Source organism: Leptinotarsa decemlineata, unplaced genomic scaffold (genome assembly GCF_025532065.1).
Source record: "Leptinotarsa decemlineata unplaced genomic scaffold, Ldec_3_MD MMD2_tig00026314_RagTag_RagTag, whole genome shotgun sequence".
NCBI lineage: Eukaryota > Metazoa > Arthropoda > Insecta > Coleoptera > Chrysomelidae > Leptinotarsa > Leptinotarsa decemlineata.
In genome coordinates this window covers 3,063,952-3,091,643 of record NW_027412684.1, presented here as the reverse complement: position 1 = coordinate 3,091,643, position 27,692 = coordinate 3,063,952, and the positions used below count along the sequence as shown (strand labels likewise).

Below are 27,692 nucleotides of genomic sequence, written 5' to 3'. Positions count from 1 at the left end.
ATTTATTTTATTTTATCATTTTACTCACTGTACTTTGTTTTATGTCTATATGTTTTTTGACTTGTCCTATAGCTGTATTTGCTCGAATGGATAAATAAAGAATTGAATTGAATTGAATTGGACATGAGTTCAACCATGAATACGAACCCCTCCATTTCCAGAAGAAAGGTTTGAAACTTAACCTGTTGGAGAGTATGGAAATAAACAAATTCAAAAACTCTCACCATCTTATGAACGATCAAACTGACTTGAATAATTCGCCATTATTGAATCTGTTCATACGCAGGTAATAATAGTTAGATATATTTACAGGTAGACTTTCGAAAAATGTATTGATACCTGACTTTTTCAGGTATATTTTTTCAGGTAGACGAATAGGTACTAGGTTATAGTATATAAGGTTGTAATTTAGAAGTAACTCTTAGTTATGCTTGAAGAAGCTATTGTATAGCGAAACACGTATCGCGGTTTTTGTAAAACCCTTATAGTGAAAATCATGAATAAAGTCTATTAATTAGTTTTTTTTCTTCCTATACCTATCTGCTACCGTTTTAGAAATATGAATTAATTTCAATTTTTTTTTCGGTAATCATGATACCTATCTTAAAATGCTGATATATTTGGGTTAAGGAATACTGTGATATCGAAATTTGGTGGTAAAAAATACAGTTTTTTCGTTTGCTTTATTAGATCACGTACCGCACTTTCAACTAGACTTGCCTCATCTGCCTGTGTAGTGTTTATATATCGTAATCGAAGTCTCTGGATGCCGATAGGAAAGTCTATAGAAGCGATGCGACATTTAGAACAATCAAGAAGCGCAAGTCGAGTTGGGCGCGACCACGGCCAGGTCACAGTCAATAGACGAAGACCAGTGGCGGCAGGCGTAATTTTGTTTCATGGAATAATTTACAATAATATGGCTGCAGTACTAGTCCTTCATTTCACCATTTTCTACCGATTCCCCAAGTTCTCCATTCTGTAAAATTTATTCCACCACTGCTACAAATATTAAGGACTACAGTCTTCATTGATAAATGAAAGGCTATATTTAATTCACATTCTTTCAATCACTAAGTTCTATGATAGTTACCTCGAAATTCATGCAGGTGCCTTTATGGATATTGATTGAGAATATTTTGTGAAAGTGAAATATCTGTTTGTTTTCCAATAGTTCAATACAATTTTGATAACGGAAGATACTTTACGAGTGGTAAACTGAACAAGCAGAATACTAAGTGGTGTAGGCTTCAATTACATCAATTTGCATATGAATGCCAGTTGGTACGTACTTATCTAAGAAGCATTTCGTTTCTGCCTTCTCAGGTATACCCAATTTGATGTTGATTTGGTTCAAGAAAAATAGTTTAGAGGAAATAAACACGAATTCGAACAAAACTCTTTAATTGACCAATTCAAAATGAATGTTTTTAACAATATCTTGAATCACAAATATCGACGTTGTTTTTTTTAATGTTGGCGTTGGCAACGCCGAATGCCGACTGTTGTTCTTGGGTTGGTAACGAAATAAATTTGATTGACAATAAAGTTTTACTGATAGTCATAAATATCTAATCGGACAACCTGTGCAACAAACTAACAGTCTGTAATGTACTGTTTTGGCAAGGAAAAAGTATTTTCAATACAGTTTCAGTATAGAGTTTTTACAGATATTGAAGTCGAAGAAATATGAATTATGAAATGTTTCTTATTACTTTAGTTACCCTTATTAGAGTAAACGAAGTAAGGATTCGAAATGGTTCCAAAATTGAGTTTTCGGTTAACATGGTTGCGCATCCCTAAGAAATATAACTTTAAGTGTAAACTTTTGCGAGCTGGATATTAACCAGATCTTACCTTGTACCCAACCAAGTGATGGTTTTATCTAATTCGGAGTTAACTTTTTATAATGAATTTATGACATTTTAAACTTTAAAACATAAAATATTCCGAAATAAAAATACTTTTTGTTCGTCACAAAAAATTTTTGCTTCTGTTCCTCTATCCTTTCTCTGTTTCTTTCTATTCTGTTCTCTGATAACAAATACTTTGTTGGATTGGTATTGGCATACCTACTTGTGAGAAATATTGCTGTTCACGAATTATACCTGCTGGTCTATAGTTCAAACATATTTTTGTTTACTGAATGGATTTGAAATAAGAGATAATTTGTGAATATTTCAGAATGAGTATAAACACGTCTGAGGAAGCTATCGTATGGCGAAACCCATATAGCGGTTTTGTAAACTGTTGAATGAAGTGTTACTTGGATGTCAGAATGAGATAAACTGGTTTTTTGAAGCAAAATTGATTATTTTCATCAGATAATATTTTCCCAATCACAACTTTGTTTACAACTCACAGGGTATAAAATTTAGTAACTCTAACAGTACTTGAAATTGAATAGAAATCAGTGCTTTCTTTATTAAGTATTACGAATCATTTTGGGACATTTACTTCATTTGTTTTCGATGGTACCATTTTGATGATGACCTGAAAAAAAAACAGCACAAACATTATGAGTATGTAAATTCAAACATCACCAAGTAAATCACCATGTGAAAAATGGCAGATACTTTAATTCCAAGTGTATGAAAAAAAATTCAAAAAGTGTTTTGGTCTCTACAATGTATTGAATTTTTGTATAGGTGGTTTTCAAATAAATCTAGGATGAACCAAAAATTTTAGTTGTACTCAAAGTTATGTTCAAAGTTATTTGGTAGTTTCAAAATGACAATAGTTATAAAGTTCACCACACACTCGCAAATCCAAGACTTGAAACTCTCTTAGAAAGGAAAATATCAACATTGAAAATACCAGACACTAAATAAGTTGGTGTTTTTGCTGAGTACTTTGAATTAATGTATGAAGCACTGAAGAATTTTCCCAGTTCATGATATTCATCTATTGGTAGAAGTTACTTATCATTTTTAAAGAGTTGTTTTCATTTATTTGAAAACGGACTCGTAATTTATTATCTCACTATTCATGAAGGTAGGAAACCCTCTTCTCTGTAATAGTCTAGGAAATTACCTTTTGGTTTCTCTCGTCCGAAAACGTACTTTTCAATCGTAATGATAGGAGATTCGAAAGCTAAAGTCCAGAATGTTGCCCAAAGTAATGTCTCTACGAAGTAACCGCACCACAGGTAAAACTGAAAACAGAAGCTTTCATAGTGAATGAAATATAAATCAATCATAATGAATATTTTGACGAACAAACCTATGAATTTATCATGAAATATAAGAAATTTGTTATGATAACAATTATAATACATTTCTCGACCAAATAGCGAGACTCCACAAATAACTGTTTCCACTTTGAAAACCATCCAAAAACTTTATGAAACTTCCTGATTGATTGAAAACGTCATGATTCAAGAAGCCGCATTTATATAAATAGCATATGAATGATAATTGGAAAACAGGAGAACATTTCTGTCATATATACAGTCACAATCAGTCTTTTCTGAACAATCACCTAAAATATCCTTCAATGATTCTTCTGTACAGTGAGAGGATAAAATCGTGTATAAGATGTGTATAAGATAACGTTTATGATGATGTCTCCATCAGTGTATCAAAAGCTTATCCCATTTTTGTCCTATCTACATATTTCATTAAGAACATTCGAGCAATCCCATATTTGCAGAAATTATGAATTTTATGGAGCGTTGAAGGTTAAGACTTCAATTGTTCAAAGTTGGAATAATAGTTATACTATTTTCAAACCGTATCTAATGGATAACATTTACATCTAATGTTGCTCATCCACGATTTTCATCATCACATCTAACGATCAATGTACAGAGACCAGGGCGGATTTATGGGTGGGGGTTAATAGGAATCTTCCCCCGCCCGACTCCAATATTCAATATAGTTGAAATGAGAATTGTAATATATGAATCTTCCAATCTGAAAATTGAAAATTACCACTTCTCCCGAAATTTTTATCCAAATCTGCCCTTGACAAAGACATAATGATAACAGCCTCTGAAATATCGATAAATTGAGTCATCAAAAAGGTATTATTGAACGAATGTTCAATTATTATATATTGTTATTATTATTGCATGTTATATTATTAGAAAATAATTGTGAATTTCATAATACCAGATTTTTAAAATAAAATTTTCTTCTTCAATCGGTAATCAGATTGTTGAAATAGTACGTTCTACTGTCAGTATGGATATATATTTATTGCATACTCACCTCTATGTAGTCACTGAAATACCACTTCATTCGATTACTCAAGGTATAATGAGCGATAACAGTGAAATGTACAACATACATGCAATAGCTCAGTTTGGCACCTATTTGGAATATCGACCTTGTAAGGAACCAATGGACGAATCCTAGAAATGATATCGTATAAAATATGTTGACAAGAAAACTACTAGTCTATTAGCAGGGATAGAAACATTGGAAATAGTTTCATACTTATGAAGTCAGTCTCTTTAGATTCCCAAAAACTGTTAGAACATATGAAATATTTCTATATTTATGAAATGTGTTATCTAGTTTTTCTGTCGAAACCCGAAACAGGTATATTTTGCTTTCACGGATGACATCTCTTAGTCGTATACTTATATCACTAGATGCCAAATTGCATATCATTTCAATGTAATTTCGAATATTTTTACGAAAACACCATTAGTTACTATGCTTTAAAATTGATCTGAAAAACTTGTTTGAAGTGTCGCTGAAAAATTGAAATGATAACTATAAAGTGATAGAAGGTCAACTGCAAGAAAGGAGTGATGAAGTGAATAAAGTTGTTAGGATTCAGTATGTAGCTTTATTAGGCTGTACACTACAGCTTTCTCTAGACAGTGGAATTCGTTGTTTGGTTATCATCCGTTCTTTTGAACGTTTCAAATTGTTATGGAGTACACCAGAACAGAGGGAATTGAAATTGTTCCCCTCTTTTTGAAAAACTATGAAATGGCTACAATAACTGCAAAACTTTTAAATGAAAAGCAATCCGGTGATAATCTCATTTATCCCTAGGTGATAAATTGGATAAATAGATTCATGGAGACTGAATTCGGTGCCAAGATAATCATTGAACACTCATCATCACTATCGATTTTACACAACTTACAATTTTAGGACATGTTCAACTGAGTTCAATCACCACAAACTTAGAAGCAACTTCAAGATTTCCACTTAGAAATATTGACAGGATGTTTCAAACTAGCATCGGTACCATTTCTATAAAGTATATCTTGAAGAAGAACTCAATGAAAATGATCCAGATCATCTTCATTTTGCAGTTACATCAACATACATTGCCCTGTGCTAAAAATTGCACGTTAAGAGTTAAGACCTCGTTAATTCTTCGCTCGCACAAGTTTCAGATTCTGAGAGTTGTCGTTCATAGAAGGGCGACATCTGCGTAACAGAAAAACAGATTTTTTACTGGAGTGATTCGAATCTTTCAATTGTGAGAGAACAGCATTCTCAGTATTCAGAAAAGTTGAATGCATGGGCTAGGATTTTTGAAAATGATATCGTCAGTCCTGATTTTCTACCTGCTAATTTGACGAATGAGTCTCACCTCCACTTGATTCAGGATTGCATCCTGGAATTGTGGAGATTATTGAAAGTAACAGCCAAAAAACCATCTTCCATGGAAGATATTTCAGATGAACTGTTTTAAATGGGGTACCCTGTATCTGTCAGGGTGAAAATTGAAATTTTGAAACTTACCCCCGTATCCATGATATGACGAGTAAATTATCCAACAGAGTCCAATACACCATGCGGGCCTAGATAAACCAAAGTAAAAAGCTCTTTGTATTGGACCTTGGTTCACTTCAGCATCCTGATAGAAGAATAGAACGGTGAACATTTCTACTAGCACCAGGAACCAAACTATCAGATTAACTCTCTGCAAAAAACATTCCATATAATCTTAAAGTTCTTTATTTTATAAAATCTATTTGAAGACACACCACATAAACAAAACGTGAATACAACTTTCTTCATTCTGGTATATGGGTGTGTAAGACTACTTCAGTTTATTTTATGGTGCAATAGTTTTAATTAACATATACAGGATGAAGAAAACAACTTTTGTCTGATTTCTACTAAGTTTTCATTTGTTATGATCGGTTTCGGTATGTTAAACCGTTTTAAGTAAACTGGTTCAACAAGCCGAAACTCAGTAGAAATCAGTTAAAAGTAGGATCGCCAAGTTCTTCAAAATTTCAAGATATTGTCCTGATCTTGTCTTGATTTCAAGAAAAGATCAAGACAAGAAATAATTTTAGATTTTAAGACACGACAATAAATTTTATGTCAATACCAAGATTTCTTGTCAAGAAAACAACAAATCTTGAAATATCTTGACTATATATTTTAACGTAACATAACATATTTTAATTTATTGGACATTGTTTTTGCTAAAAAGTTTTACAAAAACGTAAATTAAAATAATAAATGATATTCACCTAATCCTGTTGAAAACTAGATTTTATTTTAAATAACGAATTTAGTACATTTTTAAATCGGAAATGATAAGCCATGAATTAAGGCACATAACACTTATGGAGTTAACGCCTATCCGATTTCTTGGCTTTGTTATTATTGAAGATGTTCTTGAAAATAGCCTTTCCGCAGGTACAGATGTTGCTGGCGTTCCGAGAAAATCCTTGGGAATTTTAGATAATGACGTGTAGACATTTTCGTGTCTTCTCCATCAATATTCTCTATACTTCCAAGATTGTAAGTTATTATTATCAGCTTTCTCAAGTAGGTAAGTAATATCTAAATCAAATTCGTTATCTTTTTTTTCAGGACTAAGTGCTGCCTCTGGTATTGAATTCTGTAGATCATTCTGGGATTTATTATAATAGTTAGCTTCAAATATTTTTTCAAATTTTGTAGAAGCTTTCCCCAAGATGAAGAGGAAAATGCCTCTACTTCATGCCGAGGATCGAAAATAAGAACTATAGAGTTTTGTTATAGTGTTTTAGTATTTTATCTCTCGCAGCTTGAGTGCAGTAAATTAATTGCTCATCGGTAGCGTCTCTATCAATTTTATTATCAAGTTCATGAGCCCATATTTCCAGTTTGTCTAAAAGTAAGTTCATTCCTAGTATTTACTGAAGAGTCACTGTCGCTCATGGTAAAAAATAAGAGATGATTTTAATATAATGTACTTTTTATCACCAATATTCACAAACTCCCATTAAAAATATAACGAAAACGGTTCAGACTACTACTTTGTAATATTAACCTTACTTAACTAAATGGGATAAAGCATGCACCTGCACATCAATTTTGCTTTCGGAAATCACCGGACACCCAGTCCGAGGAAATTTCAAGATCTTGAAATTTCTTGCGTCAAGACAAAATATAAGATGTCAAGAAAACGTCAAGACAAGATTTTTTTTTAATTTCTTGATTTTTTCTCAAGATAAGACAAGAAGTTCTTGTCGAGACAAGAATTCTTGTCTTGTCGACACCTAGTTAAAAGTTATTCTTTATCCTATATTCAATATGAATTTCTCCAAAATAAATAGGTCATGAATCTAAAAAGTTTAATTAACGTATTTATTTGATAAGTATAATAATTGTATGCGACTAAATAGCTCTCTTATTGCCACATTATGAATATGTGACCATTACTTTATAGTGTTGAATAATATTAAAATGTTAATAGTGAGCTATCCTTCATAGACCTATGAAAAAAAATATGTAGTGGATTGTTTTGTTACATCTCGAAGGAACTAGGAAGTGCTTATAATAAAAGTTCGTACGTTTAGTAAGTACCACGACGCCAAATTTTCATTTACAAAATCGTTAATTTTCAACAATTATTTCTCCGTCCATTGGTGAAAACCGTATGAAAATGCGTTGGTTAGTTTTTTAATTCATTGCGTTCAGACAGACAATGCGGAGAATTTAACGCATAATGTATAGTGATTTGCTTAAATGTAACAGACTTGCTTCTACTTCAGCTATGAACTATTATCTTTCGAAAAAAAATTTATTTGTAAAAATAGATTCTGAATGATTTCAGTACTCGCTCCAATAATTTTCAATGTCCATGCCTAATTTTAGATCTCTAAACCTCACTACTTTACAATTTTCATTCAAGCATATTAATTGACCTAAAAATTTCATAACTTTCTGAAGCTCAATTGTATAATCGAAATTAAATTCCAGGCTCAATTGAATCTCACTCAACCTATAACTGTAGGAACATAATCCAGAATGATATTAAAGACGTTGTTATTCATTTTTGATTTGTCAGTTTTACTTGTTTTGTATATTCAATGAAAGTTATTAGTTTTCCTTCTTGATTTCATCAGTCTGACGACTGAAATACTGCCTATGTCTGTGATATAATAATGTCTGAATGTTGTAATTTGTTGGACAATCGACTGTTGAACAGAGATAACCGAAATTCTGACTAAATTTTTTAGGTTGACAGAACTAAAACGAACATATAAATAATAATATTGACAGTAATATGAGAGTCTGGTAATATTTTTTAATGAATGATGGACCCTCTTCGGAGCAAGCAAAATATATGTGACGAAATAAGAATCTGTTTAAATTGCAAAATGGAAAATTATATTGATAAGAATTACAACGAATCAGATTAGATGTTGATATCATTCACAAATTGTACTGCAGCTTCTTCCAGATCATGAAGCTGCTGGTTCATTCAGAAATTTTGTGATATTTCCATCCAGAGCTTTAATCTATAATATGGTCTGGACTCCTTTTCATAGTATCAGATATAATAATGTCAGGTCAGATAATTCTACGTTCTGCTTCGGGTTTAAAATGGACACAAAAATGGCACAATCATGTCGCTGAAATTGCAAAGGCTGCTTCTCAAAAGCTTGGAACACTGTTCCGAACCTGAAAACTGTACACAATTTAGCAAGTATTGATGCCTCATCAGAACAGATCTTCTTTGAAGCTGCTGGATTCCATTCAGACAAGAGTCATCCGCCTGAATGGAGAAGCGAATATCACTTGCAACCTTGATAGTCTGGAACACCGAAGAAAGGTTGAAGATTTGTCGCTCTTCTATAAATACTCTAACGGGAAGTGTTCAAGTGACTTGGCACATTTGATTCCACCAAGAGCGGTTCATTCCCAACTGATTGGAAAACTTCTATAACAATACCAATACACAAGTCGGGAAACAATATGGATGTGAAAAATTATAGGGCAATTTCCATAATGTGTACTCCAGCGAAACTATTTGAGTGGATCATTTTTATCAAACTCAGCAATCACACTCATAAATATATAATACCACAACAACACGGATTCATGAGACAAAAAACAATCAGCACTAATCTATTGATATTAAGCAATAAGGTTTATGACACGTTAGAAAATAAATCACAGTTGGATATTGTTTTCACGGACTTCAGAAAGGCAGTTGATCAGGTGCATCATGACTTACTCCTAGAAAAGCTTGATGAAGAATTATCTTCAAAAACGATATTTCACGGTCAAACATAATGGAAATACTTCAAGAAAATTTCTGGCTAATTCTGGAGTTCCACAAGGCTGGAACCTAGGACTTCTTCTGTTTTAACTTTTTATTAATGATTTGTCTTCAACTCTTGAATTTTCGGAGTGCTTACTTTTTGCAAATGACTTAAAACTCTTCAAACATATGGATTTAGATTGGACCTTATCTCTATCAGTTTTTCGTAAAACAATTTTAGAACAAATATTGAATTCAACTCTGTCAAACTGAACATATATTTGACGAATCCACTCAGTGTAGTTATGGACGACTCCCTACAAATCTGGTATCAGTAAGTAATAGTTTAATAATCTAGTAATAGTTTAGTATCTAATAGTTTAGTTCATTCATGTAATTAGTCTATAATGGGCTGTATGGGTGATAAATGCAAATAAATAAATAAAATAAATAAATATCAAAAATACGCGACGGACTGTGGCTGCTCATCGTTTTGAGGTTCAGTTCAGTACACCTCGAACTTCACTAATAATCTCCAGCGATTCAAATCCAATGTAAATCACTATTTTCGCATAGGGTGCCTAGGGTCTAGAGGATTTTCCTGGAGTGCTTGTTTTGTGCTTAAAAAAATTGTCTCATGCCAAATCCTATAATAGAAAGTATTTTTCAATAATGGCAGATTGGAGATTTGCCAAAAGTGTGCCTTTCAGTAAATCTAGCGATGTTATACAATTTTTCCTATTCCAGTCTCTGACATTTTTTATACATAAGAGTCTGGAAATTACTTTTACAATTGAATAAAGAACGCTCATGTTAAAATATAATCATTTCCTGTGCAATAGTGGTTTCACCTGTTTCTATAATTCTGAAAGTAACGTTCCTATTAAATCAAGCATCTTTTAAGCTTAGAAAAACAGTGGTTCAGTATATCTCCGCTTATGTTGGGAAACGAAGCACGTTTAGCGTTGAAAGTGCTTTATACAACTCATACCTACTTTCATTTGAATCAAGCTGCAAATAATTCAACTGTGATTGTACAATTGGGACAATGAATCACACGATTTGTTGGTGAAGAATGAAGTGTATTAAAGGTTAGTTTATACAGTTTCATTTCAAAAAATTTTCAAACCCAGTGGATTTTCTCCATCAACGGTAATACGGGATCATTCGTCGGAGTCTGATATTATCCTATTCACATTTTCAAAAATATCCGCAATATTTTAGAGGAATGAGATCAGGCATTTCATCAACTATACGAAAGAATTATTTCGAATAGGTTTCGAATAGGTTCGACTTGTTTTGGAAATTGAAATCTACTGGCTGAAGTTGCATTGCTTTAAAATCGAAAATTTATCTATTGACAGACTCTGTACTTTTTGATACTCACAGAATGGTATTTCTTCTTAACTATGCTCAGAAATGGTTGGTCCTTCTTCTGTCTCATATAAACTCCCATCATAAAACCAATATAAAAATCAGTCAGCCTCAAATGAGTGGCCATGGAACTATAAAAAAAGTAAAAAAAAAACAATGGTAGGTTGTTCAAGCGTAAATCAATCACTTTTCTTTTAAGTTCTTAATGTTTCCACTAAAAAGGGTATACCTCAAGTGCACCAGGTTTGTTTGAAGGTGATTGACAATGTTTCGTGATGAATTTCACTAGTTCGGACTTCCATTGTCTACTATATAAAATGATTTGAAATCCCTGAAACAAGTAAATAAGAATAATTAAAAAAGAATAGTTGAAAATAACAATTATATTAAGCAACAATAAACCTGAAATGAAATAATAGTGAAATAACCTACAAGTAAAAATATAATAATTGAATTAATAAAAATTAAAGGAATGAAAAAAGAAAATAATAAAAAATAAAAAAGTGTAGAGATTCCAAGTCACGTTAGTTCATGACGTTTCGATTGTTGGTATCTACAATCGTCTTCGGGTCATCACTCGAAGACGATTGTAGATACCAACAATAGAAACGTCGTGAACTAACGTGACTTGGAATCTCTACACTTTTTTATTTTTTATTATTTTCTTTTTTCATTCCTTAAATTTTTATTTATTCAATTATTATATTTTTACTTGTAGGTTATTTCACTATCACTTCATTTCAGGTTTATTGTTGCTTAATATAATTGTTATTTTCAACTAGTCTTTTTTAATTATTCTTATTTACTTGTTTCAGGGTTTTCAAATCATTTTATATAGTAGACAATGGAAGTCCGAACTAGTGAAATTCTGCACCAGGTTTAATCTGTTCAAAGTGCGCAAATCCACATTTTTCTGTTAAGCAAATGAGTATATCGATGTAAGTTGATAAAATTCCCAAACCATCGGTCAAGCAATTTTATTTTAAATTATTATACACGAAATTTAAAACTTTGATAATTATGGAATCGATTAAGCATGTAGGTACAGTGTCCAAATTGGAAAATTTTAAAGGGGAACTTCTGTTTTCAAACTAGATAGATGAAAAGTGATGGCTGTGTCTGAGGGTTAAATTTTATGATAAACTCAATAGTGAAAACCGCATATCGATATTCATCATCGTTTCTGAGTTACAGCATGTTTTCCAAAAATGTGTACTTTCCAAAAGTTGCTGTAACTTTTTCCTGTAAAAAATTTATTGTTTCTATGAAAACATTTCCAAAGCAATTTTTTACGTAGATTTGATTCTACGTAATCGTACGTTGAAGGAAATAATCGAAAGTTTTACTGTAAGACCCCAAATTTTATGTTTCCATTTTTTAACGAATACTTTTTTATTAAACAATACCATGCAAGCGATCATCATGATGACTAGGATGAGTCTGTAGGGACGAGTGATTTATCTTTTTCTTGTTACTCGATTGGTACTGCTGAAAAATAAAAAATTTTGATACATTGTGAAAATTTCACTAAACAGTTTTACAAAAACGCAACACGTGTTTCGCCATACAATGACTTCATCGGACGTATCTTTACTAACTATATTCTTTTTATACCTAATTTTAGAATTTGAAGTAGGTACCTACATTTCAAGTATCTGAGTTTTACGTGTTCATTTAATGTTTAATGTGTACCTGAGTTTGTAATGAATTAAATTACCTGAGCTTATGTAACAGTTTCCACATTTGAAACATTATTTAGTAATGGGAGTCATTCAATTCTAATTGATCATTCTAGAAGATTCAGTTTCAAACTTTTCTCTTCTGAATGTAACACGTCGTATTCATGATTGAACTTATGTCCTTCTGCTAAAAGGTGGTTTGCAAATGTGGAATTGGTCTTTCTATTTGCAAAACTACATATATGATCTTTAATTCTTTGGGGAAATGTTCCCCTGTTTGGCCAATATACAGTTTTGAGCAGGAGTCAGCTTATATACTCCTGAACTATCCCACACCGAAGTTTTGTTTTTATTGTTCTTAATAAATTTACTCAGAGTATTATTCGTTTACGCCTTCTCTCTTCAAAAAACGGACAATATTATTGGTGGGTTCACCCAAATATGACAATGTCCTATCTATAACTTCTTAAATTTGGGTAGACGTGGTCCATGGCTTGTTTTTGTAGTTTTTTGGAAAGAATGGAGACTATAATATCTACCTTAAAACCGTTGTTGACCGTGATTTGTTTGATCAAACTCAGCTCTCTCTGGAAATTACTCTCAGACAGTGACATATTCAATAGTCTGTGAAACATACTATTGAATGCAGCTACTTTATGCTGGTGAGGGTATCTGGAGGAATTATGTATGATAATGTCCGTGTAAGATATTTTGTGGAAAATTGCAAAATCATGTCTATTGTTATTTTCGTAATGGTTAAGTCGAAGTAATTGCCATTGTATGGCGAAACACGTGTTGCGTTTTTATAAAACGCAATGAATATCTCAGAATAAAGTGTTTTTTGAATACGTTAAAAACAAACGAGTTGAAAAAATGTGCATTAATCGAGTGGAATTTGTAAACATTATTTTCTAAAATACTCTTAGCCGAATTCATTAATGAGAGAACGAAATATCAATTCTCAAATTGAATCAATTTCATTACTGTCAACGAGAAATTTCGACAAGAACATGTCTTCGAAAGTAAAATTATTGAAGACACAATGCTCGGGTACTTAAATGACGCAGCTATTATTTTTGAACAATAGGATTTGATTTTTGGAATCTTGACCTTGACAGGAGGCCACAGAACCGGCACCCGAGTCTCCACTTACTTGACGCGCTAAATGCATTAACTGTGCGTCGCGTGATCTTTTCGTCTTCAATAAAATCGCTACTATGCAGAATAACGATATATAATCGAAAGGTCGTGGATAACATTTTGTTGACGAACATTTTGTTATTAATAATATCTATATTTCTTGAATGATTTTCAAGAGCTTTTTAGCTGGTTCCTATTTGATTGAAAAGGCTTTCAACAAATTGTGACATCTTCACTTGTCACCTCAAAAATCTCAATACAATCTCTTTAATTCAAAATATAAAACATATCAAATCATATAAACATTATACAGTGAGGAAAAATATAAATCATAATGACTCAAAAGACGAATAATCAAACAATTACTATGGGCGAAATGATTCAATCCAACTTCTTCTCTATAGCACGATAACCTTGACATTATTTACAGTGTATTTTTGACAGTGAAAGCATAAAATTGAAATTTATTCCATTTAATTTTTGGTTCATGAAGGATCCAATTTATCCATTTAATTTTATTGAAATTTGCAATTATGTTAAATTATTCAGTAATCACCAAAAAAAATTGGGTTTGTGTGATTCTAAGATCATGATGATGGTGGTCTTCATGGATAGTTACTATTCATCAATTTCATGGATTTTGTACCATAGTCATGTTAGTTTTGAATAAAAAGCAAAAAATTTAAAAAACCTATTGCAATGTATTACATTTCTTCCTCCAGAGAGCACATGTATTACTGTTTCATAACAAGCAAAATTATGTTTGAAGGTGATTGACAATGTTTCATGATGAATTTCACTAGTTCGGACTTCCATTGTCTACTATATAAAATGATTTGAAATCCCTTAAACAACTAAAAAAGAAGAATTAAAAATGAATAGCTGAAAATAAGAATCATATTAACCAAAATAAACCTGAAATGAAATAATAGTGAAATAAAATACAAGTAAAAATAGAACAAATAAAGAAAAGAAAAAAGAAAATAAAAATAAAAAGTGGAGTGGTCCCAAGCTGAGATCTTGCACAGAGAGGAACATTGGTTTAGGAGAAAATTCAAAGAAGCCGCATACATGTTGTCCAACAACGTATTCAGCCAAGCCAGCGTAGAAATACGCAATATATGGAAACCCATCATCAAGCGAAAAATGGCCAACTCCCGCCAAAACGGTCATCTCCCACGGAACCAGTGAAGCGGAAAATGGAAGTGAAAGTACTCGAACGACCTATAAATAGTCATCTCTCGGAGGAATCAGTCCAGTCATCACCCGAAGACGATTGTAGATACTAACAATCGAAACGTCGTGAACTAACGTGACTTGGAATCTCTCCACTTTTTATTTTTATTTTCTTTTTTCTTTTCTTTATTTTTATTTATTCAATTGTTCTATTTTTACTTGTATTTTATTTCACTATTATTTCATTTCAGGTTTATTTTGGTTAATATAATTCTTATTTTCAGCTATTCATTTTTAATTCTTCTTTTTCAGTTGTTTCAGGGATTTCAAATCATTTTATATAGTAGACAATGGAAGTCCGAACTAGTGAAATTCAAGCAAAATTATATGTTCAGGTACCATGTACTTTTGCCGCATAAATTAGGGTTAGTACGATGAATATAAGCACATTAACCAACAACTATCAAAATTTATAAAATAATACAGGATCATATTTGAAAACTTCAGTTGAAAAAAAAGTAACCTAGAAAGAAAACCAACCTCATTTTGTAAATTATTATTCAGTTGCCACAGTTTTTCTTACTGAAAATGGATTGAAAATACTTACTTTTTGAATTCCGGAAAAACTATCCACTGTATTATTGGCTGAATAATGAATGCTACATTCAAAATTAACAACATTACCATCGAATATGTGAATCCATTGGATTTTTTCAACATGAGAGATACGGGAATCAAGAGCAGTGGTGATATTACGTACATTTGTAAATCTACAGACAAATACCAGTGCGGCACTAGACACTGAAAATAACCAGAAACATAAAATTAAAGGCATTCAAACAAATGTTTTAGAATACCGAAAATGATAGAGGATATTTAGTTGATAAATAAAGTACGAGGTTTATAAACTTTCAAAAAATTTAAAAAACACGAACTGCTACAGTAGTTAATCAATCAAATGAAATTTACAAATGTAGCCATAGGAACAGAAAGATTTCTTGAGATACGTGAAAATAGTAAATCGACTTGATATTCAATCACACAGTGAAGCTGAAACTACTATCTGGCATACGATGGTAGTATGCACAATGACAGGAAACCCATGATATATAATAAACGATTAGAATTTGTCAATTCAGTTACTTTCTTAAAAAATAAGTTACATCTTTTCCATATTTCTGATTGCCTTGTGAGTTTATAAAATCCCGAAAACTTGTACTTACCAATTCATCCCAGTTCACGTAATTCTGTATGTACAAAATATATGACCACCAATATTTCTTGCAAGGAACTAATTCCTGTTCGATAGCAGGATGCCAGTATGGCCCTGAGCCCGTTTTTGGCAAGATGAACAAAACTGACAGATACATCATCAATACTGCTGGCGTAATCCTGAAACAGAACACAAAAAATGAGTTTTTCTGAACGAAAATTCTCAAGAATGAAAACATGGGTATAACGAGGCCTTATCGCTTGAAGTCTGATTTCCAGCAAGGATCAGATGATACTCAGTGAGCTTATATCGTCCCACACTCGCGTCATTACATTTGGATTTCATGACATGGGCTGCGGATGCACATCTTTACCGGCAGCAGAAGGTTGCATATCTTTATGAGAATCCAGAAGTAACTTCGAATTGTGGTGAAAGTAACCATGTTCGATTCAATGCCACAAAATCCCAGGTATCGATTTTCTCCGAAAAGATTAATGTCTCTGAACCGGATGTAATGATTTCAGGTTAGATAATTCCATTTTCTGTTTCGATAAGTTTGTTGGGGGTCAAAATAGACACCAATATGTCTTGGCACAATCAAGTGACTGGAATTGCAAAGGCTGCTTCTCAAAAGTTTGGAACACTGTTCCGAACCAGAAGACTGTACACACCTCAGCAACTTTTGATGTTTTATAAAGCTCAGATCAGATCTCCTTTGGAGCATTGTTCTCATACATGGAGCTCCACCTGAAGCTGCTGGATTTCAACCAGAAAAGAGCCATCTGCTTGATAGGGGATGCAAACATCACTTGCAACCTTGATCTGTTTAAAAAAAAAACTGTTCAAAATCTGTTTTTCCGTTAATCAGCTGCCGCCCCCATACGAACGACAACTCTCAGAAGTTGAGAAACTTGTGCGAACTAAGGACTAACAAGGTCTTACCTTTTAACGTGTGATTCCTAACACGGAATATGATAGTCTGTAAATTTGTCTCTCTCCTATAGATATTTTCATGGGAAGTGTTAGAGTGAATTAGCACATTTGATTCCACCAAGAACTGTACACATCAGAAATACGTGACGGACTGTGGCTGCTCACAGTTTTGAGGTTCAACTCAGTACACCTCGGACTTCAGTGTTTGAGAACTCTTTCATTTAAAGAACTACGTTTAAGTGGAATAAATTTCCTGAGAACGTTTTTCCAAATGGATTTTTTCAGCTATTCAAATTCCACAAACAATAATGAACTGCGATTCCTTAAACTTGGCGGGAGATATGAATATTAACCTTTTATTAATGAATAATTCTGTAGAATTATTTCTGAACTTTCTTCAATATTATAATCTGTCTCAACGGATAGAAGTCCCTACAAGAATAACAGCTAATACACATACCCTTATTGATATCTTGGAAACATCAGAAAAGGATGATATGCAGTCAGTTGAAGTTTTAGATATTGGTATCTCCGATCATCTTGCAATTATTTGTGAAATTATATCATTGGAAACAACATCAAAATACAAAACAGTTTGCTACCGAGATTTCCGAAATTTCAACCAAGATGATTTTGTCAATGATATCCACCTCTTTGATTGGGATAGAATCTTCAACTTCGAAACAGTAGATGGAATGGTAGAGGTTTTCACTACAAACACATCAATTCTGTTCAATGCCCATGCCCCAGTTAGGTTTATATGTTGGAATTGTTTATTATAATATATCGATGTCAATATTTTATCTCCCTATAGGAATAATTTTGTTTTATGTTTTTGGTAACTATTGTATAGAGTAGAGTTCAGTTGTTAAAAATTATTAAAAAAAGTCATTACGAGAAAAAGTCAAAGTCTATTTTAAAACCGATAAAATTATAAGAATCCATCCCATTTACAATATTTGGCGACCGTGACAGGACATAAAAGATGGATAGTTTGAAGAAAAATAGGCAGCAGTTGAGGAGACTTTTCAAAAAATCTGTTGAAGCGCTTGATGGAGCTTTGAAGCTGAGAGATTCGACCAAAGATGATTTACTGTTTCTACTGAGACAATTGGAGGATAAGAGTAGCAGATTATTCGAGGCAGATGAAGGAGTTAAAGAAAAATTGTCATTAGAAGCCATCGATGATATTGAATTAGAAGAGGAGTACGACGAGGTAGAATATTACAGAGACGAACTGATAAAATATAAATCCAAATGCGAATTCCGATTGAACGAGATTACGAAGACCCAAGAAGATAATTTGAGCTGTGCCAATTTCTCTATAACGGAGAAAATTCAGAGAAAATTTCATTTACCAAGAATAGAACTGAAGAAATTCGATGGGAACGTGAAGAACTGGATTGGGTTCTGGGGACAATTCAAGAAGATTCACAACGACCCAGAAATAGATAATGAAGACAAGTTTCAGTATCTTTTACAAGCGACGGAAAGTGGTTCAGTTGCTCGAGATTTAGTAGAAAGTTACCCCCCGTCTGGGCCCAATTACATTAAAGCCATTGACCAGTTGAAGACTCGTTTTGCCAGGGACGAATTCCTAATCGAAGTTTACGTAAGGGAACTATTACAACTTGTACTGCAACAATCTTCAAAAGCTAAAACAGGTATGTCTCTTTCCAATCTGTATGATAAACTTGAAACCCAGTTAAGAGCTTTGGAATCCCTAGGAGTTACTAGCGAAAAATATGCGGCTATGCTTTTCCCTCTTGTAGAATCGGCTTTGCCTGCAAAAGTTTTAAGAACTTGGGAAAGACATCGTAATTTCAATCAACGAAATGAGAAGGATGATAATGACACTTCCAAAGGTACTAATTATTTGAATATGTTATTAGGTTTTTTGAAAATGGAGGTTGAGTCAGAAGAACGAATAAATTTGGCACAAAAAGGATTTGGAAAAGGACACGAGCACAACAAATATCATGACAGTAAGGATAAATATTTTCCAAAACAAGGTGAGCCCGAATCATATACAGCAGCTGCTTTGTACACAGCTAATCCCAAAGATTATTTAAAAGATAAGCAAAATAATTGTTTATTCTGCGATTTGAATTCACATGCAAGTAAGGATTGTTTGAAAGCTCAAAGTCTTTCAATTGATGAAAGAAAATCTAGAATAATGAAAAAACGTGGATGTTTTTCTTGTTTAAAATTGAATCACATTAGTAAGAATTGTCGAGCTGTAATTAGGTGTTTAATATGTTCAAAGAAACATTACCCCATTTTATGTCCTAATTTGCATGTGAAGAAAGGTATCACTGATCAAGATGATAAAAATCCAAACAATAAGGTTGAAAATATTTTAACTAACAATTTTTCGAACGAAACTCTATTGCAAACGGTTGTTGTCAAAATTGTCAATAATGACAAACAGAAATTGATTAGAACGTTACTTGATTCAGGATCGCAAAGATCATATATTTCACGACAATGTGCAGCTGAATTACGATTGGATAGTGTTCGTCAGGAAAATATTGTACAAGGTGTTTTTGGTGGGTTTCAGTCAGAACCAAAAATACATGATGTGTATAATATTATTATTCAAAATCCAAATAATACGTTTGAAACAGAAGTGAATGTGGTGGAACAAGTGAAAATATGTAACAACTTACCTCGTTTGATTGATTTATCCGTTATAGACTATTTGAAACAAAGAAATATAATTTTGAGTGATACTAGAAACTTTGATGTTTCAAATGAAATACAATTATTATTAGGAGCCGATGTTTTTGGTAAGCTTTTGACAGGAAAAATCGAAAATTTGATGAATGGCTACGTTGCTCTCGAAACTTATTTAGGTTGGACAATAATGGGTCAGAGAGTAAGTGAATGTTCGACATATTCTACTATATTTGCCGGTTTTACTGAGTTTTCCATTGCAGATCTATGGAATTTGGATGTGATAGGAATAAAAGATGTTGCACATATCAAAACCAAAGATGAACATGAAGAAGAAGTTTTAAAGAAGTTTAATCAAACGATAACTTGGAAGGAGAACAGATATGAAGTTCATCTACCTTGGATTGAAGGTCATCCAGAAATAATGAGAAATGATGAAATGGCCAATTCTCGATTGATGTCTACTACAAAAAAATTAAGAAATACAGGTAAATTACAAGAATATGAAAAAATTCTTCATGACTGGGAAACACTGGCAATTATTGAGGAAGCAAAACAAGCTGAGGACAAAAAAGTACACTATTTACCACATCACGCTGTCATTAAAGAAGTCAGTATAACCACAAAGGTGAGGCCGGTTTTTGATGCTTCGGCAACTGATAAGAGAGGTGTATCTTTGAATGGGTGTCTAGAAAAAGGTCCAAATATGATTGATTTAATCCCATCACTTTTAGTTAAATTCAGATTAGGAAAGATAGGAGTAACAGCTGACATTGAGAAAGCATTTTTACAGATCAGTGTTACTGAAAAGGATCGGGATTTTCTAAGATTTCTTTGGTGGCAAGATGATTCATATGAAAAAATAAAATTTTTTAGGCATCGTCGAGTAGTTTTTGGTTTGAAATGTAGTCCATTCCTTTTAGCTGCAACTATCAACTACCATTTATCTAGATCACCTCCAGAATTCCAAGACACAGCTTATTTGTTGGAGAAATCGTTTTATGTAGATAACTGTTTATGTAGTTTTGATTCTGAGAAAGATATGAATAAATTTATTATTGAATCCAAACAATTAATGTCTTTGGGAGGCTTCAATCTTAGAGATTGGACTTCCAATTCCAATTCAGGCATGAAAGATGAAGTAGCTCAAAATGAAAATATATATGTTTTGGGATTGATTTGGAATTTTCATAATGATGAACTCTCGTGTGATGTAAACGCACTCATTCAATTAGAAAACACTCCAAGAACGAAAAGAGGAATACTATCAGCAGCACATAGAGTATTTGATCCGATAGGTTTTACATGCCCAGTAACACTTATTCCAAAATTATTATTAAAAGAAATTTGGAATCTAAAAGTTGCTTGGGATGAAGTTTTGCCAAGTGATATTGTAAAACCGTTCGATATGTGGTTGAAACAAATACATTTTCTCAGTCTGTGTAAAATTCCAAGATCACTCAGTAGTGGCCAAAGAGTTGATTATGACCATGCAACGATTCATGTGTTTTCGGATGCTAGTAAATCTGCTTATGCTTGCTGCGTATTTCTGAGAAATGTAGTGGAAGGAAGAGTGTTTGTTGAACTTGTTGAGGCCAAATCAAGAATAGCTCCTAAAAATATAACCCTACCTAGGTTGGAATTGTTAGCCACTGTTATAGGGGTCAGACTTTGGAAAACTGTAAAAAGTGTGAATGAACTGAGTGTTCTGAAAACGTACTTCTGGAGTGATTCAATGGTTGCTCTCACATGGATTAAAACACAAGGTTACTGGAATACTTTCGTAGGTAACAGAGTGAAAGAAATAACTTCAGTGAGCAATGTTAATGATTGGCGACATGTACCTGGTCACTTAAATCCGGCAGACGTTGCTTCAAGAGGTTGCTCGAGTAAGACTTTGGTTGAGAAACAATGGTGGAAGGGACCAGAGTGGTTGAAGAATGATCCAAAACACTGGCCAAACGTAGAGATTTACTGTACGAATGATGAAGTTGATAAAGAAAGAAAAAAGACTGTAACTTCTTGTGTCAGTAATCAAAACCAGTGGTTTACACAAATATTCAAATATTTTTCTGTGTTCACGAAAATTACTAGGATGATTGCTTGGCTATTCAGATTTTGTTATAATGCGAATAAAGAGAATCATAGAAAATCAGGTCCATTAACTTTCGATGAAATTGAACATGCTGAAATTTGTTTATTCAGAGCAATACAGAATGAAAGTTTTTCTGAAAATATGGACGTTCTTCAAAATATCAATTTGTTTCGTTCAGAAGATGGTCTGTTGAGGGTAAAAACTAAATTAATCCTAAGTGATGATTCATTTGATTTCAAATATCCTATTATATTGCCATACAAACACGAACTTGTAGAAAGAATGATTAGACAACAACATCGAATACATTGTCATATAGGAGTCCAAACTCTTCTAGGATTATTGAGAGAAAAATTTTGGATACTGAAAGGAAGGAAGTTTGTCAAGGATGTTGTGGCAAAATGTTTGATTTGTATGAAACATAAGAAAAACCCCGCAGATACACCGTATGCACCGTTACCTTTGAATAGAATCAAACAGTCTTCACCATTCCAAGTAACTGGTGTGGATTTGGCAGGACCGCTTTTTCTTAAAGGAGGCGAGAAATCTTGGATTGTTATCTTCACGTGTGCGGTATACAGGGCAGTACATTTTGAATTAGTGCGATCCCTGTCTACTGAGGATTTCTTGATGGCACTCAGACGATTCGTGGCGAGAAGAGGAAATATTTCTGTAATCTATTCGGATAACGGTGGGAATTTTGTAGGTACTTGGAATTTGCTGCAGAAAATTTCGTGGAAAGAGATTGAAGAATATTCGACAACTAGAAAAATTAAATGGATTTTCAATGCTCCAACTGCTCCTTGGTGGGGAGGATGGTGGGAGCGAATAGTCAGAATTATAAAGGAACTATTGCGTCGTAATTTGGGAAAATCATCGTTAAATTACGAAGAACTCATGACTGTTTTGTGTGACTGTGAAGCAAATATTAATGCTCGACCTCTCACATATATCTCAAGTAGCGAAGAGGATCTGATTCCATTAACGCCTTTGATGTTTATCAGTTCAAACTCAAGCACCGATACTCCAGAGTTGGATATGGTTGATAGAGGTCATCTACTGAAAAGGTACAAGTATCTGCAAAAACTTCGAGAGGGCCTTCGTAGTCGATTTAGGAAGGAATATCTGGCAGAATTAGTCCATACTGGTCAAAAAAGGGTAACTTCACTCAAAATTGGAGATATTGTACTCATTGGAAGTGACAACAAAAAACGAGTAAACTGGCCATTGGGGAAAATTTTACAACTGTTTCCAGGAAGAGATGGAATAGAAAGGGTAGCACGTGTTAAAACAGAACGAGGGGAATTAATTCGTCCTCTTCAGCGATTGTTTCCATTAGAAATTGAGGCAGACACGGCGAACCAATTAAAGGAGACTAGAGAAGGGGATACTAACGAGATACCAGAAAATCGAAACGAAGAAAACAATAGCATATACAATGGAAAGGTAACACAGCAAGAAGAAGATGAAGAGGGAGAAAATAGATGCGAAAGAAGACACCAAGATGCGACGGCTTCATCACAAGTAATAACAAGATCTGGAAGAAGAGTGAAGATACCGAAGCGTTTTGGGTTGGAATGATTTTGCAATTAGATTGCAAAATGGGGGGAGAATGTTGGAATTGTTTATTATAATATATCGATGTCAATATTTTATCTCCCTATAGGAATAATTTTGTTTTATGTTTTTGGTAACTATTGTATAGAGTAGAGTTCAGTTGTTAAAAATTATTAAAAAAAGTCATTACGAGAAAAAGTCAAAGTCTATTTTAAAACCGATAAAATTATAAGAATCCATCCCATTTACAATATATAAGAACAACAAAGCCGCCCGCTCCATGGCTTACCTTCAACTCAAGGAAATGATTAAACTAAGATAAAGCTCTTGGAAAGTTCAAAGTGAACAAATCTCATAGAGACTGGACCAGCTATAAGGAACTCCGTAATTATATAACCGGAGCAATCCGACGTGAAAAAAAAGTCTATTTGGAATTTGTTTTGAGAAACGGAAATTCCAGTTTGATCTGGGGTATTCTGAAACAACTTGAAATTTTTAAAATGAGCATAGCCCTAATTTTCCCGCGGATTTATCAGATCTGAATCAAATAAACTCCAATTTCACAAATATTATTCATCCTGCAAAATCTGATCATCATGAAACACTCATTGAAAGATATACTCAGACCTATAATGGACCTACTTTGAATTTTCGCAGGTTGACACCACTCCAGACTCAACAATACATCAGTGGTATGAAAAGTAACTGACAGCATTTCTCTCATTATGTTGAAGTATATTGAAAATTATCTTATCAAGCACATAACACACATATTCAATTCCTCTATAGGAACAAATCATTTTCCTTCTGCATGAAAACATGCAATTGTACTCCCAACTAAATTATCTCATTTGAGGCCAATTAGCAAACTAAATATCACTTTCACTGCGATAGTAATAAATATGGTAACAAACAAAAACAATTCACGGTAAGCTCAACAACAATATTCTTAAAAACATGGCTCAAGACATAACCCTCGTTTTTGTGGACACATCAAGCTCGTGCCAACCTTGGTTGGGCATCAATGTCCGTTCTCAGGGAATATAACTACTGCAATATCACCTATTCAGTACTGAAATCTAAAATACCTGTTTCTCCATTCAATAAATTCACAAAGAGGTTAGAGCTCCATACTTACAACCTTCGAACTAACGAAAACTTACACATCCCTCGTCATTCGTCAGCCATGTTCAGAAAATCATTTTCCTTTCTTGCTGTATTTTTTCATAATACGATTACTAAGAATCTCAAGAAATTCTCGAAATCCACATTCAAAAAGAAACTAAAAGCAAAATTCAATATGTGATCAGAAGAATTAAATGTACACATCAAACTATGATCTTGTTGTATACTCCTAACAATTTTTCTCATCACACAATCTATTTTTATTTGGTCCAGTTATTTTTTTTTTCTTATAATGCATATTAGGTTAAGTGTAAGAGTGGCTAATAGCTAAACTTCGCCTATTATGTAATATTAAATACTGAGTAAAGTCGATTATTATTATTATTATTAAACAATGATGAATTGTGTCTTTTCGAATGTTTTTTTGACGACACATACGACACTTTTTTCTAAGAGTTTTCCATTTTCCATTCGTTATGCCTATTTTAGATGGTAAATGTTGTGAAACTTCTGGGGTAGGTTCAACTAATTTTTCCGGCAATAATTTTTCAATTACTGCTAGTCGAGAATCATAGAATGATATATTTGGTCTATTATCATATTTTCTAAATAGTAAATAAGCATTTACCAGTAGGAGGTGAATGACGTGACGTGAAGACCCAGAAGAACTCAAAAAATAAGCACAGTGCACAAATAAATAAAACGTATTAGATACACTGGTATTATTATGCCTTCTGTAAACTTCTAGCAAACCGATGCTACCTAGGAGCGAACGATTTATTTATCTGAGAAACGCATATTGTAGGAGTCTTCTCCACATATGTCCAAATATGCGGAGAGAAATTCATAGCCTAATCGTACGTGCGGGATTATCTAAAGGCTGATTCTCACTACACGTGCCAGGCACGATCCAGTCACGGTCAAGTCAAAACCGTTGGAATCACATTCAATGTAAAACAATGCTTTAATTCACATTGGACGGGACGGTCAAGACAAGCCGCGGTCTAGTATCGTGACGATCATTTCTGGGGCGATCAAAGACCGTCGCGCACGTGGCGGACTTGACCATGCCTGTTCAGTGTGAATGACGAAACGGCGATCGCCGGTCAAGTCGCATGCAAAATGGACGAGCAAATGATTGAATTGGTTCGAGAACATGAGGAATTATACGATATGTCCCACAGAAAATATATGGATACACCCCACAAAAACAAATTGTGGGATGAAATAGGGCAAACATTAAAAACAGGTAAGCATATAAACAAATTTTTGAATTTATTATTAAATAGCTACGTACAATATTACACATTATATGTTATATTTTATCATTTTGCCATGACACCGAACCCACTTCAGAGTTGAAGAAGGCAGTAAATTTTTCTCTGTCTTGAAATGCCTCTAGTCGGGCATTGTTACCAATACCAGGCAATGCCATAAAAATAGGTTGATTCTGTTCACTTGAAGAAGAGCTTTCTGACAAAACCGAAGTACCATTGCGCAAAAAATTATGCAAAATACATGTGGTTAGGATAATATTTTCTATATAATTGGGTTTCGAGTTAATTTTTCTAAAATACAGTCTAAATCTTTGTGCTAAAATACCAAAGGCATTTTCTACAACACGCCTAGCACGACAAAGACGGTAATTGAAAATTCGTTTTTCCACATCTCCTTGAACTTGTAACTCTGGATACGGTCTCAATAAATTTGCTTTTAAGGGAAATGCTGAATCGCCTACAATAACGTACGGTGCTTCAATATTCGTTCCAGGTAAGTTTTTACAGTCCGGAATGTCCAAAGTGCCATTATTCAATGATTTCCCCAATCTCGATGTAGAAAAAATACCACCATCACTGTTTTTCCCATAAGAGCCAATATCTACCGCTATGAATTTATAATCGGCATCGACCAATGCTAGTAGTACTACCGAAAAGGTTTTCTTATAATTGAAATAGTTCGATCCGCTGTTAGAAGGAGCTGTTATTTCTATATGTTTGCCATCCAGTGCCCCAAGACAATTGGGGAAATTCCATGTAGTCCAAAACTGTTCAGCAATCTTCTCCCAGTCTTTTCTACGCGGTGTTGGTATGCATACAGCCAATAATTTACGGATTACTGCATTGCACACTTCTTGTACAATTGCATGAACAGTGGAATGACCAAGGCGGTAACTAAATGAGATGGTCTGGAATGAATCACCGGTTGCAAGAAATCTAAAACAAATATAATTTTACCATATATCAATAATGAATCAGTACAAACACTTATGTTTAAGTCAAAAAAAAAAAGAGAAAAGAGTGAATAGAACAACCTGACATATACTATTAAAAGTTGCAATCGAATAGTAGCTGAACAATAAAAATTTTGTACTACTCATTACTATTTCTCCATATTTAGGTTATTATTGTACGATTTTGCTATTATCTCATAGGTACGACATGCATAAGATTTGTCTCAACAATGTAAATTTTTTTTTAGATCCCCGAAAATGCAAACAAAGATGGGAATCGCTTCGTGCGCAATTTCGAAAACACATCAGAGGTCAAAAAACAAAGACCGGACAGGCCAGGCCGCCTCTTTCCAAACGAAGTGGAAATACGAAGATCATATGGAGTTTCTCAGAGCTTACATGAAAGACAAAGTGAGAATAACCTCAGTAACGGGCGAAAATGAAGATCCTTCATTTATTGCGGATGAAGAAGATGAGAATGATACGCTTAGACAAATCTCAGAGCCACCTACACCACCTACGCCACAAATAGCAAAAGCATCCAGTTCGGTGTTACGAAAAAGGAAAATCCCTGTTGCTGCTACAGAAACTGCTTCCAGTACTCTAATGAAGCACATCCTAGAGGAGGAGAAGAAATTGAAAAAGGAAGAACCCAAATCTGAAATGGACGTGTTTTTTGATTCCATCAGAATGACTGTGAATAAATTCAATCCCTATGATAAATTTTTGGCCAAACAAAAAATTTTCCAAAGTATCACGGAAATTGAAGCCAAATACATGGATCAATATCGGAATCAACCTACAAACTACCAGATCACTCCACAACAACAATTTACAGATGGTATTTCCCACAGTACAACCCGACCATCTTCTGTGGTGTCATCAGTACCTAACTACAATCAGCTCACTCAACAACAATTCACACATAGTATTGCAATTCCACCTACTACATCCATTCAACACCAATCATATTTTGCAACATCCCCCAGTATTTCAACCCGACCATCTTCTACTGCATCATCAGTACAAGAA

General features: G+C 33.5%; 1 protein-coding gene across 3 annotated transcripts in view; it reads right to left on the bottom strand.

Annotated features, from left to right (window-relative positions):
* Positions 1 to 1,387: 1,387 nt before the first annotated feature.
* The window catches only part of LOC111503326 (nose resistant to fluoxetine protein 6), a 47,088-nt gene continuing 20,783 nt past the window's right edge, over positions 1,388 to 27,692 (bottom strand). For all 3 annotated transcript variants that reach the window (XM_074181647.1, XM_074181646.1, XM_074181648.1), the window contains 7 exons: positions 16,055 to 16,223; positions 15,439 to 15,632; positions 10,850 to 10,967; positions 5,712 to 5,892; positions 4,212 to 4,354; positions 3,034 to 3,154; positions 1,388 to 2,493 (listed from right to left, as the gene is read on the bottom strand). In XM_074181647.1, the coding sequence (XP_074037748.1) occupies positions 2,459 to 2,493; positions 3,034 to 3,154; positions 4,212 to 4,354; positions 5,712 to 5,892; positions 10,850 to 10,967; positions 15,439 to 15,632; positions 16,055 to 16,223 (961 nt within the window). In that variant the 3' untranslated portion in view covers positions 1,388 to 2,458. The remainder of the gene's footprint in view (positions 2,494 to 3,033; positions 3,155 to 4,211; positions 4,355 to 5,711; positions 5,893 to 10,849; positions 10,968 to 15,438; positions 15,633 to 16,054; positions 16,224 to 27,692) is intronic.